The sequence below is a fragment of the Myotis davidii genome, unplaced genomic scaffold (assembly GCF_000327345.1).
Source record: "Myotis davidii unplaced genomic scaffold, ASM32734v1 scaffold5, whole genome shotgun sequence".
Classification (NCBI taxonomy): Eukaryota; Metazoa; Chordata; class Mammalia; order Chiroptera; family Vespertilionidae; genus Myotis; species Myotis davidii.
Genome location: NW_006296965.1, coordinates 1,593,238 through 1,612,582, shown reverse-complemented (window position 1 = coordinate 1,612,582; position 19,345 = coordinate 1,593,238). Strand labels below are relative to the sequence as shown.

The following is a 19,345-nucleotide window of genomic DNA, read 5'->3' as shown; positions in this document are numbered from 1 at the left end:
AATATGCATGCCATTTCTGCGGGTATAGGCTGGGACAACAGCTGAAGTGGGTCTTGTTAATATTTTTTTCTCCACCCCTTAATTGGGAGTGATGTTCTTAAAGTAAATGGCTGCTTTCTGAGGTGTGCCTGATCTCTGCCCCATTGTATAGTTGGGACCAAAATTCAAGGGGCATTTGCTCCTTTTGCTGTTGGTGTCAGAATGCCCAGCCCATGCCTTCTGTGATCACTGAAACATCTAATTCAGATGGTAACCCCTCCTGTGAGATTCCCAAGAGCTTTAATCTGTTTGACCAGCTCTTGGTTTCATTGATCTTTTGTATTTTTTTAGACTATTTTGTTTATTTCTGCTCCAATCTTTATTATTTCCTTACTTCTGTTCACTTTGGGCTTCGTTTGTTGTTCTTTTTCTCATCCCTTTAGGTGTAAGATTAGGTTATTATTTGAAAATTTTCTTGTTTTTTTTTTGAGGCAGGCTTGTATTGCTATACATTTTTCTCTTAGGATTGCTTAGCTGTGTCCCATAGATTTTGGATTGTTGTGTTTATATTTTCATTTGTCTCAAGGTATCTCTTGATTTCTTCCTGATCTTGTTAACCCATTCATTGTTCAGTAAAATGTTATTTAGTCTCCATGTCTTTGTGTGTTTTTCAGTTTTCTTCTTGTAGTTGATTTCTGGTTTTATACCATTGTGGTTGGGAAAATGCTTGATATGATTTCAGTCTTTTGAAATGTATTGATGTTTGTTTTGTGGCCTAATACGTAGTCTATCCTGGAAAATGTTCACTCTGCGCTTGGAAAGAATGTATATTCTGTTGCTTTGGGCTAAAAAGCTCTAAAAATATCAATTAAGTTCATCTTGTCGAATGTGTAATTTTAGGTCACTGATTCTTTGTTTATTTTCTGTCTGGAAGATCTATCTATTGATAGCAATGGGGTGTTAAAGTTCCCTACAATAACTGTATTATTGTCCAATTTTTAATTTATATTTTTAGGTGCTCCTATGTTGGGTACATAAATGTTTATAAGGGTTATATCCTCTTGTTGGATTGATCTCTTTATCACTATAAAATGTCCTTTGTAAAAAAAAATGTCCTTTGTCTCTTATAACCATTGTTTAAAAGTCTATTTTGTTTGATATGAGTATTGGTACTCTAGCTTTTTTTCTTCTCATTCCTGTTTGCATGAAATAGTGAAATCCTTCCAGTTGAAAATATCTGCATGTAAGTGTAAAATCTGGTCCATTACCTGTTTTGATATAGCCCAAGAGGTAAGAATCTATATATATAAAACTCTTAAGCGACCATTACGACTGAACGACCAGAACGACCGGTCGACCAGTTGCTGTGATGTGCATTGACCACCTGGGGGAAGACGCTCAATGCAGGAACTTCCCCCTGGTGGTTGGTGCGCTCCCATAGACAACCTCCCGCAGCTGGCCAACCTCTTGCGGCTAGCCAACCTCCCATGGTCCCTTACCCTGGCTGGCCAGCCCCGATCGCCCAGATCAGAGCCTCCCAAGGCCCCTCCCCCCAGCTGGCCAACTTCCTGTGGACCTTACCCCCCCAGCCAGCCGGCCCCAATTGGCCCCAATCGGGACTGGGTGAGATGCCCTGATCAGTCCTGATTGCTGGCATGCCGAGGGACCCCACCCGTGCACAAATTTGTGCACCAGGCCTCTAGTGATTTATAAAGATGAACATTTGCAATAGAAAGGGAACATTAACTTTGAAGTATTTTAATACATTAGACCTGTATTAAAAATTGTGTTCAGTTATTATTATATTTTGAATTTCAAAAGTAAAAGTTTTGTGGAAGAAAATGAGAGTTAAGATAATACAGAGTCCAAGAAGATCATTAAAAATTCTCTTGTGTTTGGGAGTAATTTTAGCTTGTGTGGGATTATTTTTATTTTGTAAAGTACTTTGAAGTGGTTTGACATGGATGAGGAGCCCAGGCCTTATTTAAGTGTTTTTTAACAGGTAATATTAGCTGTTGAGGAGAGTAATTTTTGGTTTTGCTTTGTTGTTACTGTTTGGGTTTTTTTTTTTTGGTCTTTTTTCCCCCTCTTGCAGTTTAACTCAGCTGTTTCATGGGTTAAGTACTAAAAAGGTTATGCAGCAATTTGAAATGTATATGTGTGGGAGATTTGTCCTACAGCTTTTGAATATTGTGTTCCCATTTTTTATTCTTTTTCCCTCTTTGCTTTTTAGTTTTAGAAGTTTCTGTGGACATAGCCTCAAGCTCAGACGTTCTTTCCTCCGTTGAGCCCTTTATAGTGTTTTTGAGCTCTGGCATTTCTTTTAATTTTTATTTTAAAGACGTTATATCTTGGGGAAGTTTTATGCTTGCAACGAAATAGAGAGGAAGTGTTTTGTGCCAGTCTCAGTTTTTGATAATCAGTGTTGTGGCTGGACTGGCCCTTGTGGTTCTTATGATTGCAGGACACAGCAGTAACCATCATGAAACTCAGAAAAAAAGAACAAGGTTTATTACTCATAAGTCCCAGGAGAGAGGGATACATTGTATGTCAGGCCCCATACCGTGAGGCTGTGAGTAGAGAAAGAGAGGGACTGTGGACCTGGAGTTCTATCTGCTTTTATTGGTGTTAAGGGTGGGGACCTGGCGTCTAGCACTTTTTATTGGTGACTGCAAAACATAAGAGTGAGAATTTAAAGTGTGAAAAGAGGAAAAGAAGTGGCCCAAATAGTTATCTAAATCAAAGACTGGGGCTGGGGAGAGGCAGGGCTGCCTGGCTCTTTATCTAGTTGTGTGTGTATGTGTGTGTGTGTGTGTGTGTGTGTGTGTGTGTGTGTGTGTGTTTAGATAGCCATCTTTGAAGTGGATGCCTCTTTAAAATGCCTGGTCAATTAAAGTTGAAGTTAGGCTCTTGTATTACAAAAAAGGAAAAACCAACTGGGAGGGTTTACCCAACAGAAAGATTACAGATATATCCCATATGCTCCCTGCCCCCATACATGCATAGCCTCCCCCATTATTATCATCATTTTTTTTTTTTACCAAGAATGAACCTACATTGATACATTATAATCATCCAAAGTCTGTTGTTTACCTTAGAGTTCACTCCTGGTATTATACATTCTGAGAGCCTGGACAACTGATAATGACATGCATCATTCATTATAATGTCATACAGAGTATTTTGCCTGCCCTAAAAATCCTCTCTGCTCTGTCTAGTATTTTGTTTTGACTCTTTCTTGGAATTTCCATTTTTCTTTTTACATTGCCCATCTGTTTTTGCATGTTGTCTGCTTTTTCCATTAGAGCCCCTAGCACAAGCAGGTCAAACTCAAAGGCTAACACGGGCCAAATAAACAAGGCATGCGGCCCATGGGCTGCGAGTTTGACATGCTTGCCTTAGCATATGAATCATAGTTGCTTTAAGTATCTGATCTGATTATTCCAACATCCCTTCTGTATCTGAATCTGTTTCTCATGCTTGCTATGTCTTTCCAATCTGTGTTGTTTTTTTTTTGCCTTTTAGTATATCTCATAATTTTTTATTGAAAGCTGGACATGATGTACTGGAGAAACTCCTACAAATAGGCTTTTAGTGGAGTGGTGGTAAGGTGTGGGGGAGGCGAAGCGTTTTCGAATCCTGTGATTAAGTCTCAGTCAGTTAGTGAGCCTGTGCCTCTGGACTGTGAACGTAAAAGTGCTTCTTAGCCCTCCCCATGCGCCTTAAGTTGGACAGAATGGTTAGAATGGTCTGCAGGTGGGTATGTCCCTCATCCTGGTTCGGTTAGGCTCTGATAAAACCCCAGTGGGTTAGCCTCTGGTAAAATAGTTTCTCTTGAGGTCAGGCCTTGTTAAGAACAGAGTGGTCCGGTACATTTCAGAATGATACCTATTCACGTCTATTGGAAGCACTGGGGGGATTTTTCTCCAATATTTACTTTTGAACCTGATTGAGCTCCTGGAGGTAAAATCGCACAAAAGTGTGGGGATCCCTCTATGACTGTTCCTTTTTGATTTCACTATGTTACAGTAACATAGCCCTGTAAAGCTAGTGAGCTTTGCTTTTTGAAACAGTGTCCTCCCACGTAGATTTATTAAAATTTAAACGGAAGTAGAGATTTATTTGGTTGACTATAAGGAGATTTATTGCGGCGATGGTTTCTGATTTTGTGTTTTTCTTTTCAGTATTTGGACCGTGAGACTGTCTCAGCCACATTCATTGACAGCAGCGGGCAGTTTGTTTCCTCTCAGGTGACAGGGACTAGCCGGAACTCGTACTGCGGCTACGAACATCAGACTCTCTCCAGCCAGGAGCGCGCGGAGGAGGACTCCCTGCTGACCGCCTTACAGAGGCAGATCCCTGAAGTGGGCCCTGTCCCCTTTGTGAAGAGCAGTGACCCTTCTTCCAGCTACTTTGTCATCTTGAACTCTGCAGACTTCTTCAAGGTGGGAAGCCAGCTAGAGGTGCTGGTTCACGTACAGGATTTTCAGAGGCAGCCCAAGAAGTATGGTGGAGACTACCTGCAGGCCAGAATCCACTCCCCGAAGCTGCAGGCAGGGGCTGTGGGCAGAGTGGTGGACTACCAGAATGGCTTTTACAAGGTCTTCTTTACTTTGCTCTGGCCCGGCAAAGTTACAGTGTCCGTCTCTCTGGTCCACCCCAGTGAAGGGATCAGAGTTCTTCAGCACCTACAGGAAGAGAAACCAGACAGGGTCTATTTTAAGAGTCTCTTTCGTTCAGGAAGAATTTCTGAAACTACTGAGTGCAACGTGTGTCTTCCTCGGCTCCTGCCCCTGTGTAACTTCACAGATCTGTACACGGGGGAGCCCTGGTTCTGCTTCAAACCAAAGAAGCTTCCTTGCAGCAGCAGAATCAACCATTTCAAAGGCGGCTACCAGAAGGGCCTCCTGACCGCCGCCGAGAGTGCTCTCTTCCAGAGGTACATGCGTCTTGTCCTAGGGGGGCGGGGGAGAGGATCTAACAGTCTTTTCTCACTGTGTCCCCCTTAGGAGACATTGTCACACTTGGGAGGCTTTCTTGTTTTGATTATGTGCTACTTACATCCTCTAGACTTGGCCCAGTTCAGGAGAGGTGGTGAATAAGAAAGTAAACACAGATTTATGCTTTGTGATTGTTTTTTTAAAAGTGAAGCTTAGCGTTTATTTCGGTTCAAATTAAAGACCTTTTACCCTTGAATTTTCATTTTTTTACCCTCATATTTGTGTTTCATTTCAGAGCTATGTAGCACATCTGTAGCTCAATAAGCAAGATCATTAATTAACAGAACATATACAAATCATCCAACAGGGCTGATAAAGAGGTCTTATAGTCAGGCCAGTGTTTTAGCTTCATTGTCTGGTAAACTAAAATAACTCAAATAACTTTTTTAAGCTTTTTAAAAATCTTCACCCAAGGATATGTGTTCTTTATAAATTGAATTTTAGAGAGAGGAAGGGGGGAGAGAGAGAAAGAGAGAGAAACATCAATGTGAGAGGGAAACATTGATCAGTTGCCTCCCACAGGCTCCCCTACCCGGATCGAACCTGCAACTTAGAAATGTGTCCTGACCAAGAATCGAACCTGCAGCCTTTCAGTGTATGGGATGATGCTCCAACCAACTGAGCCACTGGCCAGAGCTAAACTAAAATAATTGTAAGTGACATATCAGTGGTTAAAATCATATAAACATTTATTAATAGGAAGAAGACTGTATATAGCAACATTGCTGGGTTAATTTAATGATGAGCATGGGAAGCCAGGAAATACCACAGCAAACTATGTATTTTAAGTTAACAGTTTCATATTCTTGAATGTAAGTATAAAACTCTTTTAGCATAATGATCAATATATGTACTAATGTGCAGAATGGAATGCACATTAGTATGAGTTAAACTTTCTATTTTCTTCAACATTCCATGTAGGGCTGAAAAAAATAATATCTCTATGATATAAAAAGTTAATAAAAGCTACCTGGTCAAAAGTACAATTATTTGAAAGAACAAAATGTTTCTTTAATTTTTAATGAAACATATACTTTTTAAGCATTCTTCGGTAGAGAGAGATTTTAGTTGATTACATTGGGCACCCTGAAAAGTATATTTTATGTCCAGTCATTACTTAATGTGGTAAAATCTCCTACCGTAAGGGATGTGGTCTACAGGAGCTGCTTCTGGAGTCCGCTCTGCTCCTAACAGTTTATCCACGCAGTTGATGGACTCATGCTATGCTTTGAGAAGGCCAGCAGAGGGAGCACTACTCAATGTCTTTATTGTACTGGCTTTGAGATGTGCAGGACTTTAGCTTTAGTTCTAATCCTGTGTTCGATCTCAGGCATGCTATTTATTGATGACTATGAACAAATTATTTTATTTCTGTGCACCTTTCGTCTATGACTGAAAACTGCTCATTTATGAGTTGTGTTGTCAGTCTACTTAGTGGCCTAACAGAGGAGAAAGCATAGCTAGTAATTTACTTGGATTCCAGGTGAGAGAAAGGTTAGAGAATGAAATTAGTGTCAAATTTAAAATACGTCTAACATAAATCCTAACACGAAGACAAACAAACAAACACAAAAACAGCTGTGACTCTAGAAGGATAAAATAATTTCTGTCCCTGCCCTTTCTTGCAAATCCTGGATGAGGCTGGCTAATGGCACTTTGTAATAGAATTATTAAGAAATTCTACTTGCCCTAGCGGATTTGGCTCAGTGGATAGAGCATCAGCCTGTGGACTGAAGGGTCCAGGGTTCGATTCCGGTCAAGGGCATATGCCTGGGTTGCAGGCTCGATCCCCAGTGAGGGAGTGCAGGAGACAGCAGATCAATGATTCTTTCTCATCATTGATGTTCCTGTCTCTCTCCCTCTCCCTTCCTCTCCGAAATCAATAAAAATATATTTTAAAAAAAGAGAAATTCTACTTACCTGGGATTTTGCTGGAAAAACTATTTGAGGTGACATAAGTTTTTAGAAGCCGAATATTTGACAGAGTCCTGATACCAATTTTATGTTTTGCATTGTTTACTCTGTTAAAATTCTGAAACTTTGCACCAGGCTAACTGAAAGAGAAAGATTGAAATTGATCACTTGAAAGATCTTTGTGTATACTGTTTTGAACTTATGGCCTGAATATGGTGAGCTGATACCCATTTTTACTTCTTTTCTTGGTGGCTCATAATGTTGCTTAATTCAGAAAGGATTAAGAAGCTTAATCTTGTTCTCAGGGTTCTTAAATAATGGATAAATAAGGTGATCTAATGCTTGTTTTTCACTCTGAAGGAAAAAAAAGTATTGGTTTTGGAAAACAACAACAATACTTTGCTTAGAAGATACTATTAATACAAGGAAAAACCTTTTGAAAAAATGAAATTATCACATACAAAGCTTCCCTTTATTTTAGCATGATTTGTAATTCTTTTCTTTTTTACTTTGTATAAAAAAAACTTCAAATCTTTAAAAACTCTGCAAGAATAATAACAATGAGCACCCTTATATCTTTAACTTAGATTCACCATTGTTAATGTTTTACCACAAATGCTATCCATCTCTGTCCCTCTGTCTGTGTGTGTATATGTGTGTGTCTGTGTATAATTTTTCCACCCAGACCATTTGAGAGTAAGTGGAAAACATCATGGCACTGAACCCCATGAGTATGCATCTCTAGGAACATGGACTTTCTCCAACATATAACCATAACACAGTTATCATACTTTGGACATTCATCATTGATATGATATTATTTAATATGTAGCCCATATCCAAGTTTCTGTAGTTGTCCCAATAATATGCTTCATAGCTACCTTTTTTTAATTGAGTCAATGTTTACACACAATGTTTTTAATTATCTCTTTAATCTCCTTTAATCCAGAAGAGGTCTCCAGTTTATTTGTTTTTTACAGTGTTAAGAATTTTGATCTCACTATTTTGTAGAATGTCCCTTAATTTGGATTTGCTGCTTTATTGTTTCTCCATGACTAGAGTGAGTTAAACATTTTTACAGGAAAATTGCAGAGGTAAAGTTTTCTTAGTTTCCTTCCCTTAAACTTCTAAATTCATGACTGCAGTTTATGTGTGCCCTTTTAAAAGTTGTGTGCTCTCTTAAGTGTCAATTATTTAACCTATGAAATTTTGTTATTCTCTAATGTAACCCCCTATACTTCCTTAATTGTTATTTTGCCTCTCTCCCCCATTAAATGTCATTTCCAAAAGGAGGAGATGCTGTGGAGTTTGTTTACTATTATCTACAGTGGGGCCTTGACTTACAAGTGTCCCGACTAACGAGTTTTTCAAGATACAAGCCGTCTCTCGGCCAATTTTTTGCTTTGAGTTGCGAGCTAAAATTTGGGTTACGAGCCAGCTTCAGATACCCCACTGCTAGTTGGCGCAGTGAATGTCACAGTGAACGCCACAACATCAGCCCAGCATCATGTGTCTCACTCGTTCACTTTATGATTTGACATATGAGTAATTTGAGTTACGAGCTCCGTCACGAACGAATTAAACTCATAAGTCAAGGCCCCACTGTACCTGACATCTAGGAGTGCCTGGCATATAGTAAAGTGTAGGCAGTATTGAAGAACAAATCTTTTTTGAATTGACTTTTGATGAAACAAAAAATCATTACTGCAAGTTCCCATATCAAGAGTTTGGAAAGTTAGCATTTTATTTTATTTTAAATATATTTTATTGATTTTTTTATAGAGAGGAAGGGAGAGGGATAGAGAGTTAGAAACATCCGTAAGAGAGAAACATCGATCAGCTGCCTTCTGCACACCCCCCACTGGGGATGTGCACACACCCAAGGTACATGCCCTTGACCAGAATTGAACCTGGATCCTTTGGTCCTCAGGCTGATGCTCTGTCCACTGAGCCAAACTGGTCAAGGCAGCATTTTATTTTTTTAAATTTGTTTTTGGCTTAAGTGTAAACGACCTAATTATTGTGACCAAGTTTCTGGAAGAGTTCACCTGGTTTTCAATGTTTTTCTCTTGGGCTCTAGTCTCTCCCACTTTTCACACAGCACTCCATCAGATATTTTCTAAGCACAGACTCTAGTCCAGGGCCAGTGCTAGTAGGTACTGAAAACAAAAGGTTAGGGAGACACAATCCGTGTCTTCAAAGAGTTCATGTTTTAGTAAGGGGAACAGACCCTGAAGAGCCATAGTAATGATGAACAAAGTACTGCATGAGCACATGTCTGGGGCCAAGAGCCTACAGTAGGACTCATCTCAGTTCTGGGCAAGGCCGAAAGAATCTGGCATGTGACTTAACTGCTGCACAGGCTTGCAGCCTGAGAACTAGGGACTAGGTAGTGACAATATAGATATTCTCATCAGTGTGAGCCTTCTCTGAGTCTGAGGGTAGTAAGCAATTCAGACCAGAATTTGTCATTTTGGAAGTTTGGGTTAAGAGCTAAGTAGTGAAAAATTAATCTATTTAATTCCTATCCAGATTATAAGACCTGTTTATTTCTGGAGACCTAGTTACTAATGATTAATTGTGTTGATTAATATTTATGAGACTATTTCATCTTAATGAGCCTCTATGAAATCATATCCATTTTTTATTTGTAAATAAAGATACATATTGGAAAATAAACTATTACTGAATCTAAGTCTGTACTCTCTTTATTCCTCTTAAAGTGGTGTCAATATAAAAATGCCAATCAACTCCAGCGGACCTGATTGGGTGACTGTAGTTCCCAGGAGAATAAAAGGTAAAAAGGAATGAGCTCTATGATTTGTTGCTTTTCTTGCTAAGTGGGTTGAAGCTCTGTAGTTTCACTGATATTGCAAAGCCCTTCCCTCCCTTTAATGTGGCATGGTTACTTCTGAGCACAATAGAAAATACTGAAAGAGCTGTTGGATTCAAGTAAATCAGTTAGACCTCATGTGCATAATCTTGGCTTTTGCTATTTATACTCATGTAAAAGTTGTCTTTTCCCTACTCCCCTCTCTCTTTGGCTTCTTAAGAGCCTTTAGAACTGTTCTGTCCATTATGGTAGGTATTAGCCATATGTGGCTATTTAAATGTAAATTAATTAAAATTAAATAAAAATTTTAAATTGATTCTTTTTAAATTTAATTTTTTACTTAATTTTATTTTTTTCCACTTATCCCCTCTATACTCTCCTCCACCTCCCCGCAATACATACTCACCACACTTGTCCATGTCCATGAGTTCTTAAAAAAAAAATTAATTCCTGAGTCACACATGCCCAATAGCCACATCTTCCAGAGGGAGCGTGACTCTGCTGACACCTTGGTTTTGGCCCAGTGGTAACTGACTTTGAACATCTGGCCTCCAAAACTGAAAGAGAATAACTTGTGGTGTTTTAAGCCACTGAATTTGTGGTAATTTGTTACAGCAGCCACAGGAAACTAATGCAGAGACTACATACACATTCTGTTTCTGCCTACACTTTCACCCGCTGACTTTAGATTCATCAGTAGATCTTGCATGTGGCAGTTATTTCTGTGGTGTTCTAATGATTGCTATATATCTCATTCTTAAGACATTTGTTAATTGGTATTTTTCCTTCTTTCCCATTGATTTGTCAATATAAACTCATAATTATTTATTTCACTCTTTGGGTTATAATTCAGTTCAGTATTTTTTTGTTCAAAATATTTTGGCAATCGGGAACTTTTTTGGTTTGGCTTCTGTGTCCTTTTGACATGCTCTTATCATTTTTCTGTTTGTTTTTTGATGATTTCCTTCCCAGGTACAAGATATTTCAGGCCCATCTTGTATTTTTTTTTTGTCCTGATCTTAGAAGAGTTCACAAAAAGAGTTTCTCCTTTTATTATTTCACTTATGAACCCTATATTTTGGAAGGGTTCTTTTCCCCTCTGAAATTTTGTTATTTATGTACTAGAGGCCCAGTGCACGATTAAAATTGTTCATGAGGAGGTGCCCCACCTCCCCGCCCCCCATGTGAGGAGGAAAATTTAAGCTGTGGTCTTGAGAGAGAAGCCAAGGCATTTAGAGAAGCAGGGACCTTACATGTGAATAATCAAAACTATCCCTTCTGTTTTACATAAAGATCTTTATTTCTGTGATTACAACCACCTCTGTGTAAACTCAGTGTTGTTTTTTTTTGAAATTATTTTTATCCCACATGTATAGTGCACTAGGGGTTATATTACTGATTTAATAGATTTTCATATCTCAGTTATCTTAAGTGAAAATGCATTTTGAATTCCAAGAAAGGCTGACTTTGTAAATAACTTTTGACTGCTTATTAAAATTCTGTCAGTCAAGAAATGTTGTCCAAGCTGACCATAAGAGGGCAATGTTGGTACATACATTTCACTTAAAAATACATTCTGTTATCTAGAGCTGCAAGTCTAAAGAATTATGGTCAGATTTAGTAATTGATTTGCTTTGCTTGTCCTAACTCTGATAGTAAGTATAAATAACATTTGAATAGAAATGGTAATTGTTTTCTGTATGATATACACTTTTCTTTATAACATGTATTTGACACAGAATAGCTGAGTGTACTGAGTTAACCTTGGTAAAAATTATAACTTCAAAATCACTTTATAAAAAATGTTTTTATTGATTTTAGAGGAAGGGAGAGTGATAGAGAGATAGAAACATTGATGAGAGAGAGAGACACATCAATCGGCTGTCTCCTACATGCCCCCTACTAGGGATTGAGCCTGAAACATGGGCATGTGCCCTGACCCTCAGGCCATGCCCCCTTCCCAGTGGGGCTTGATGGGGGACCTCAAGGCGCACACCCCCTGCCCTGGCCCAGCCTGGGGGACCTCAGGCCGCGCCCCCGCCCCAGCACCAGGCCGGAGGACCTCAGGCTACATTCCCCACATTTGTGCCAGGCCGGGTGACCTCAGACTGTGCCCCCCTGCCCAGGAGGCCTTGATGGGGGACCTCAAGGTGTGCCGCCCACCCTGGCCTGGGCTGGGGGACTTCAGGCCATGCTCCACCCAGCAGGGCTTGATGGGGGACTCCACAAAGATGGTGGCACCCACAGCGGAGGTGGGAATACCATAACACAAGATGGCAGCTCCCATGGCAGAGGCCACGATGGTGGCACCCACAGCAGAGGCAGGGTTTCCGCAACATAAGATGGCTGTGCCCACAGCGGAGGTGGGAATTCCATAACACAAGATGGCAGCTCCTGTGGCAGAGGCCAGGGGCTTGATGGGGGACTTCAAGGCATGCCCCCACCTTGGTGCCGGGCTGCCCACCCTGGTGTCAGGCTGAGGGACCTCAGGCTGCGCCCCCCACCCCAGTTCTTGGTGGGGGGATCTGAGGGTGTGTTGGAGGACCTGAGGCTGCGCCCCCCGCCTGGTGCTGGGTCTGGGGACCTGAGGCTGTGCCCCCTGCCTGTTGGGGCTTGACAAGGGTGGGGCCAGCCGGGTCTGGATCACGCCCAATGGGGTGGGGCTGGCTGGGTCTTGCGTGATTTTGAGGTGCCGTGGGTGGGCGGGGACTTGTTGCCAGGTCCTGTAGTGTGCTCCAGACTCTGATAGAAGGAAGATTTTCATATACATTTTACTAATGTTCTTTCATCTCTGACACTTCTATTTAGAGAAAGGGCAAATAGCAATATTAAAATATTTCCTCTAATTAATCCCCTTTTATAAGTGCCATTCACTAACCGATTCGCCACTGGAGCTCCTAATTATGATTTTGAGGTGCCGTGGGTGGGCGGGGACTTGTTGCCAGGTCCTGTAGTGTGCTCCAGACTCTGATAGAAGGAAGATTTTCATATACATTTTACTAATTTTCTTTCATCTCTGACACTTCTATTATAGAGAAAGGGCAAATAGCAATATTAAAATATTTCCTCTAATTAATCCCCTTTTATAAATACCACGCACTAACCGATTGCTCCACTGGAGCTCCTAATTAATCCCCTTTTAATGTGCACAAATTTCATGCACCTGGCCGCTAGTTTATTTAATAAATATCCATGTACCTACCAAGGTCTGGCAATTGCTATGCTTTATCATTCATTCAAAGTCCCACAGTTTGAAAAATCTTAGGGCAACAAAGGGGTCAGGAAATTATAGATTTCCTGTGTGAGCAGAACCATCTGGATAGAGCCCTGTCCAAGCTGTATCTGGTCACTCTCCCTTCTGCCACTGTCTGTGTTGATATGGATTGTACTGAGTGAGAACTCAATTCTGATACATAAACTTCCACAGCACATGATTCACAGACCTCTCAGGCATATTGGCAGTTTTGATCCCCTCAATTCTGATAACAACTAAATGGGAGGTAGAATATATTCTTTTGTTGTTATTTGTTTTTGATAATGACATTTGCCAAATAAAACTTTTAGAAAACCTATTTACTTTTTAATTTAGGCTCTGAACCTTCAAAAAAATTAGCAGATGCAGCCCTAGAAGGTGTGGCTCAGTTGGTTGGAGCATCCTCCAGTACACGAAAAGGTTGTGGGTTTGATTTCCTGATCAGGGCACATACCTACCTAGGTTGTAGGTTCAGTCCCTAATAGGGCACCTATGGGAGGCAACTGATGGATGTTTCTCACATAGATGTTTCTCTTTCTCTAAAATTAATGGAAATGTGTCCTTGGGTGAGGATTAAAAAATTTAAATTGCCCTAGTCGGTGTGGCTCAGTTGGTTGTCCTGTATACCAAAAGGTGGCAGGTTTGAGTCTTGGTCAGGGCACATACCCAGGTTGTGGTTCTTTCGCTGGTCGGAGGGTGTGCAGGAGGCAACTGATTAACATTTCTCTCTCACATCTATGTTTCTCTCTCTATCTCTGTATCTCTCTCCTTTCCTCTCTCAAAAAAATTAGCAGAATAAGCATTTGGATTTTGAGTTTTGGTTTAACAGATGAGACTATAGAATTTTTAGGTTATGATCAATGTTTGAATCTTGGGGTGTGTAAGGAAGTGATATAAAATGATTGGTGATTTTTTGAAGATTGTATATTTGAATAAGTGTTAGAAATGAATATTGGCCTTCAGGAAAAGGCCAAAATGAAAATGGTTGACATCTACAAACATCCTCTTTTTTTTTTTTTTAATCCTCACGGGAAAATATGTTTCATTGATTTTAGAGAGAGAGGAAAAGAGAGAAAGTAAGAGAGAGAGAGAAAAACGATCAACATTGAGAGAGAGAGAGAGGCGTTGATCAACACTGATCAGTTGCCTCATGTACATGCCCTGCCTGAGAATTGAACCCTCCACCTAGATATGTGCCCTTACCTGGAATTGAACCCGAAACCTTTTAGGATGGCACTCCAAGCAGCTGAGCTACCGAGCCAGGGCTGTAAGCATCACATTTTGAGAGGTGATGTAGCACAGTGGTTAAGAACATGGGCTTTGGGCTCACCTGCTTGGATCATCTCTTCCTGGCTTTGCGACTTGCCTGCTCTGTGGCCTAGGTCATGTTGCTTAACTGTTCTGAAAGGTGGGGATAATAATAGGACCTACCATGAGCATCTTGTGAGATAATACATTTAGGTGCCTACAACAGTGTCTGCTGCAAAGTAAACTTGTAAGAAATATTAATAGTTCCTGTCCTGAAGCAAGAAAAGCTTGTTTCCACAGTGGCATTTTCCAAAGGAGTAATAGTTCCTGTCCTGAAGCAAGAAAAGCTTGTTGTTTCCACAGTGGCATTTTCGAAAGGAGATGTTAGGGCAGAAGGATGTTGACTCTTCCTCTGAAAGGTGTCTTGGCACTGCGTCATCATGTGTAGCTGGGCTGCAATCACAAATACTCACTGCTCATGTACTTTTAATATTGTTCATTGTGCATAGAGACCTCCTGAACCTTCTGTATTGTGGGGAATAATTATTTAGACTGTATGTCATTGGCTTGATTCTCCGGTGGTTTCTTGAATTAATATTTGATTGTAGGACCCATGGGTTAAAACTTTTCTTTGAATGGACTGAGAAATAGTGTACTGTTAGTATGCATACATAGAGTGTGAATTTAAATTGTTACTTGCCTCACAGGCATTTGAATGAGAAGCTCTTCTCCTATCCTGGGATATGCTGGACAATGCTTATATCTACACATTTCCTTGGTATTTGCCTGCCTTTATTTTTGGCTTTGATAAAAACATGCGTAATCAGAGAGAATGCTCAAAAAAAGAAAAATCCCTTTTCCCCTTCTGTACACCAACACCCTCACAGCCATTTCAGATCTTCCTATTTCTGTACAAAGGAGAACAATTTGTAATAAGGGGGAAGTTTGGGATTTCTTTGAGATGTGATGGCAGGAAATATTACCCATATGGTATCAGGCTAACAAATATTGGGGCATAATTGTGTTTCTTGAAACATTATGGTTTATTGGAGGAGAATCTCAGAATATCTATCTCAATTTTTTCTTTTTCTTTTCAGAATCTAACAACCTAGAACTATCTCAAGGCTCAGGAACTTTTCCTTCGGGGCATTATTACAAAGATCAGTGGAAGCCTAGAAACTTTAAGATACGCCAGTTTAATGACCCTGACAATGTTACAGAATGCTTGCAAAGGAAAGTGGTGTATTTATTTGGTGACTCAACAATCAGGCAGTGGTTTGAATACCTAACTACCTTTGTTCCAGGTTGGTACTTTGCTTTCTGTTTCATAACTCTTTTAGACATGCATGAAATCAGCTTTTATGCATACTCACTTGGGTACCTGAAGAAAAACATCAAGTAAAAAAAAACAGTTATTTCTTGTCAGACTAAAGAGGTATCCTAACCCTGGAAAGCTGTGTGATAGTTTTTGTTTTTTGTGTTTTTTTTTTAATCAATATTGGGGTTGTGATGCATTGATGGAAGTGCTGGGTTCTTGTTGAAGTTTATACCACTGATTAGCTGTGTGACCCTGGACAAGACATTTGCTTCTCAAAGGGGCTTCAGATTTAATTTTTAGAAGGAAAGGAGGAAATAGATGTGACTCCAAAGAGAAGTTAATTCCAGTTTTTGTTTTGCTTGTATATATATATTTTTTTTTATTGAAACAGACATAGCTGAGTTCTAGTCAATAAAGCATAAATTAAAAATCAAAAGAAAGGAAGTAATTTGTATGGCATGAGGGCTTGATGTTGACCGGGCAAGGCCTTCCATGTGTTGCTTGATTTTTAATTCTAATGATGTAGTTTGGTATTTCCTTTCATATCAGTAATCAGATTGTCTTGATCATTTTCTACCATACCCTTTGCAGAGATTTTCACCTGATAAAGCTCTGTAATGGTGCTTGATCTTAATCTAAAGAAGGAATGGTAGATTGAGTTTTTACCAGTATTCAATTTAAATGGGGTTAAATACTAAATAGTAGTGAATTAGGTAGAAGAATCTAGAAGAGGAGCCTAGGACTGCAGGGTGGGGAGAATGAAGCCTTTAACCCTCAAGAGTAATATAGTACAACTAGAGGCCCTCGGCCTGGCCTGTGGGGTCCCTCAGCCTGGCCTGAGGGATTGGGCTGAAACCAGCTCTCTCTGCCTTCCCCCAAGGGATCCCGGATTGTGAGAGGGTACAGGTCAGGCCAAGGGACCCCAGTGGTACACATTCGGGGCCGGGGAGGGATGCGGGAGGTTGGCCAGCCAGGGAGGGACCACGCTCAGTCCCAGCAGCAAGCTAACCTACTGATGAGAGCATCTGCCCCCTGGTGGTCAGTGTACATCATAGTGAGCAGTTAGGCGGCCTTAGCATATCATTAGCATATTACGCTTTGATTGGTTGAACGGATGACTGGACACTTAGCATATTGGGCTTTTATTATACAGGATTTTAGTTTGATGTACTTCTTCAGATTGATTGGAAGCTCCTTGAGGGTGAGGCCTATGAATTCTTCTGAGCATTGCTGGCTTCTAGCCCTGTAGTGGCTCCCTGAATATGTACTTAGGTAATGTTCATTGAATTGGGTTGCCAGAAGTTACTTAGTTTGTTTTCTATAAGAGTATTTAGGAATATGAGACTGGCCTTCTTTCCTCATGGGGCATATTAAGTGATTAGTTGTATAGTTTTTTAGGAGTAACAAGGTATCAGTGATTCCTGGGCCCTTCAGAAGATCTTAGAGGAGCTGGACTTTGAAACACAACTTAGATCCAGGGGAGGAAGAGAAGGGAATCATAACTTGTGTTGTAGTCTTTGTTATTCTTATGACAGAGATAGAAGTTCTCTAAGATAGTAACATGATTGTCCATCTGTAGGGTGGACTACCTCCTTTCTTTGGCCTATAACAATAAGAGGTATTTGGTTACTATTATGTGTTCTTTAAAAAGCAGAAATTATAGCCCTTGCTCTGGAAGAAATATTTATCTGTTAGAATAATAATATGTAAATGTTAAGTTGATTTTTAGATATTCAACAATCAGTGCAAACAGGTAGATTTCTTGACCTAATGAGGTAAACTGATTATTTTGCTTTTGAGTTATAGACATAGGCATAGAATCTATCACTGATATTATTTGTAATATCATGTTTATGGAGTGACTTAAATGATAATAACTATGTTAGTATTAAGGTCCGTTGAGGTAAAGAAGGCCAAAGTGCAGTGAAGTAGGCATTCCCTTTACATTTGTATGGTACCTTTTTTGTTGTACTTTTACTTTAAAAACTGTTCTGAAGCACACCAAGTAAAGAATAATAAAAACATATATGCTTAGTTTGAACATTTTTCTGAATTTGAGTTTTCCTCATTTCAGATTTAGTGGAATTTAACTTGGGTAGCCCCAAGAAAGTGGGTCCCTTCCTTGCGGTGGACCAAAAGCACAACATCCTGCTCAAGTACCGCTGCCACGGCCCACCCATCCGCTTCACCACTGTCTTCAGCAGTGAGCTCCATTATGTGGCCAATGAGCTGAATGGTATTGTGGGAGGGAAGAACACCGTGGTGGCCATCGCTGTGTGGTCTCACTTCAGCACCTTCCCCTTGGAAGTGTATATCCGGCGGCTCAGAAACATCCGTCGAGCGGTGGTCCAGCTCTTGGATCGCAGCCCTAAGACCGTGGTAGTTATCCGGACAGCCAATGTCCAAGAGCTGGGGCCCGAGGCGAGCCTTTTCAGCAGTGACTGGTACAACTTTCAGCTGGACACCGTCCTTCGGAAGATGTTCTCAGGGATTGGAGTATATCTCGTTGATGCCTGGGAGATGACCCTTGCCCATTATCTACCCCATAAGCTACATCCGGATGAAGTTATTGTGAAGAACCAACTAGACATGTTCTTGTCCTTTGTGTGCCCCTTGGAGGCCTAGCCTGGCGTGAAGAGGACTGAAGGAATTACTTTCAGTGACCTTTTCCATCACCTGCATTACAGAAAGTTAATGGATGTCCCTGTGGAGATACGGCCATTATTGATGTAAAAAAAAAAAATTTAAGAGCTGGACTTTATATAACGATTTGTGAAGAGTTACACAGGTTACATTATATCTATGTATAGGATATTTTCCAGGTTTGACTTAGTTACGGAGAACCATTAGCAGCATCCACACACTGTATTGCCCTTTTAACCAAAGATGCAAATAAGTGTGTTTCAACTAGGTTCTCCTGGGAGAGGAGATTACTGTGCTAAAAAGTGTGAAAAATGTTCTGATCTAAATGGAAGGGACAGTGGAGTGTTTGTAGCTTATCTGGCAAAAGAGATTGAGCACATCAGCACGAGCAGCACCGTTGGTCCCTCTTCAACGGGGCGAACTAACCAGGCTTATAACCAGTGGCTCCTGTAACACACTGACGACTCCCGTGTCTCAGAGTTTCTCTTGATAATCTACTTTTTCTGAATTACTTGAAATGGCCAGTGTCCTTGCTCAGAATTTTTAGTGAAATATTTACAGTGTCCTGCTTTTATCTAGAAAAAAATCAAAAGGGAGCTATGAAAACAGTATGCATAAAATCTTTGTGTTGAGTTATTTGCATGGGGTGATTGTTACTTATTTAATTCAGCTAAACTTTACATTATGAATACTTACTCTAAAATGACTACTTTTGGAACTGGAAAGGTGAAGACTGTAAACAGAAACGAATTTTTCTGTTCTGAAATTTGAGGGTTTCAAGAATTGACTTTTATGTATAGAGTGCTACTGTTTATTATAAAGTTGTGAAAAGTATTTCCATCTATTTCAAGTGGGTTTTTGTTGTTGTTGGTATTTTTGTACCAGATGTTAGACTTTGGTCCTTGAGTGTGGCTAAGGAAAGAAATCAGACCCAAGAAACTCAAATACAAGCAAAAATTTATTTCAAAAATAACAGGGGTTGAATAAGTGAGTCATAGAAGAAGTGAGCCAGCTGGCCTATGTGGACTCAGTAAACAAGTTACAGAGGTAAAAGAAAAGAAGGGGCCTTGGATTTTAGGAGAAAAAAAAAGGCAAAGAAAATATGCGTGGGAGAAGGAGGGGAAGGCTCAGGTGTGCTCCCAAGAGAGCCCTCCTGG

The 19,345-nt window shown here is 40.3% G+C and overlaps 1 protein-coding gene across 1 annotated transcript in view; it reads left to right on the top strand.

Moving 5' to 3' along the window:
- NXPE3 (neurexophilin and PC-esterase domain family member 3) overlaps positions 1 to 19,172 on the top strand; it is a 36,225-nt gene extending 17,053 nt beyond the window's left edge. The window contains exons 3-6 of the mRNA XM_006772588.2: positions 4,164 to 4,918; positions 9,617 to 9,690; positions 15,325 to 15,531; positions 17,620 to 19,172. Of these exons, the coding sequence (XP_006772651.1) occupies positions 4,164 to 4,918; positions 9,617 to 9,690; positions 15,325 to 15,531; positions 17,620 to 18,170 (1,587 nt within the window). The 3' untranslated portion in view covers positions 18,171 to 19,172. The remainder of the gene's footprint in view (positions 1 to 4,163; positions 4,919 to 9,616; positions 9,691 to 15,324; positions 15,532 to 17,619) is intronic.
- Positions 19,173 to 19,345: the final 173 nt, after the last annotated feature.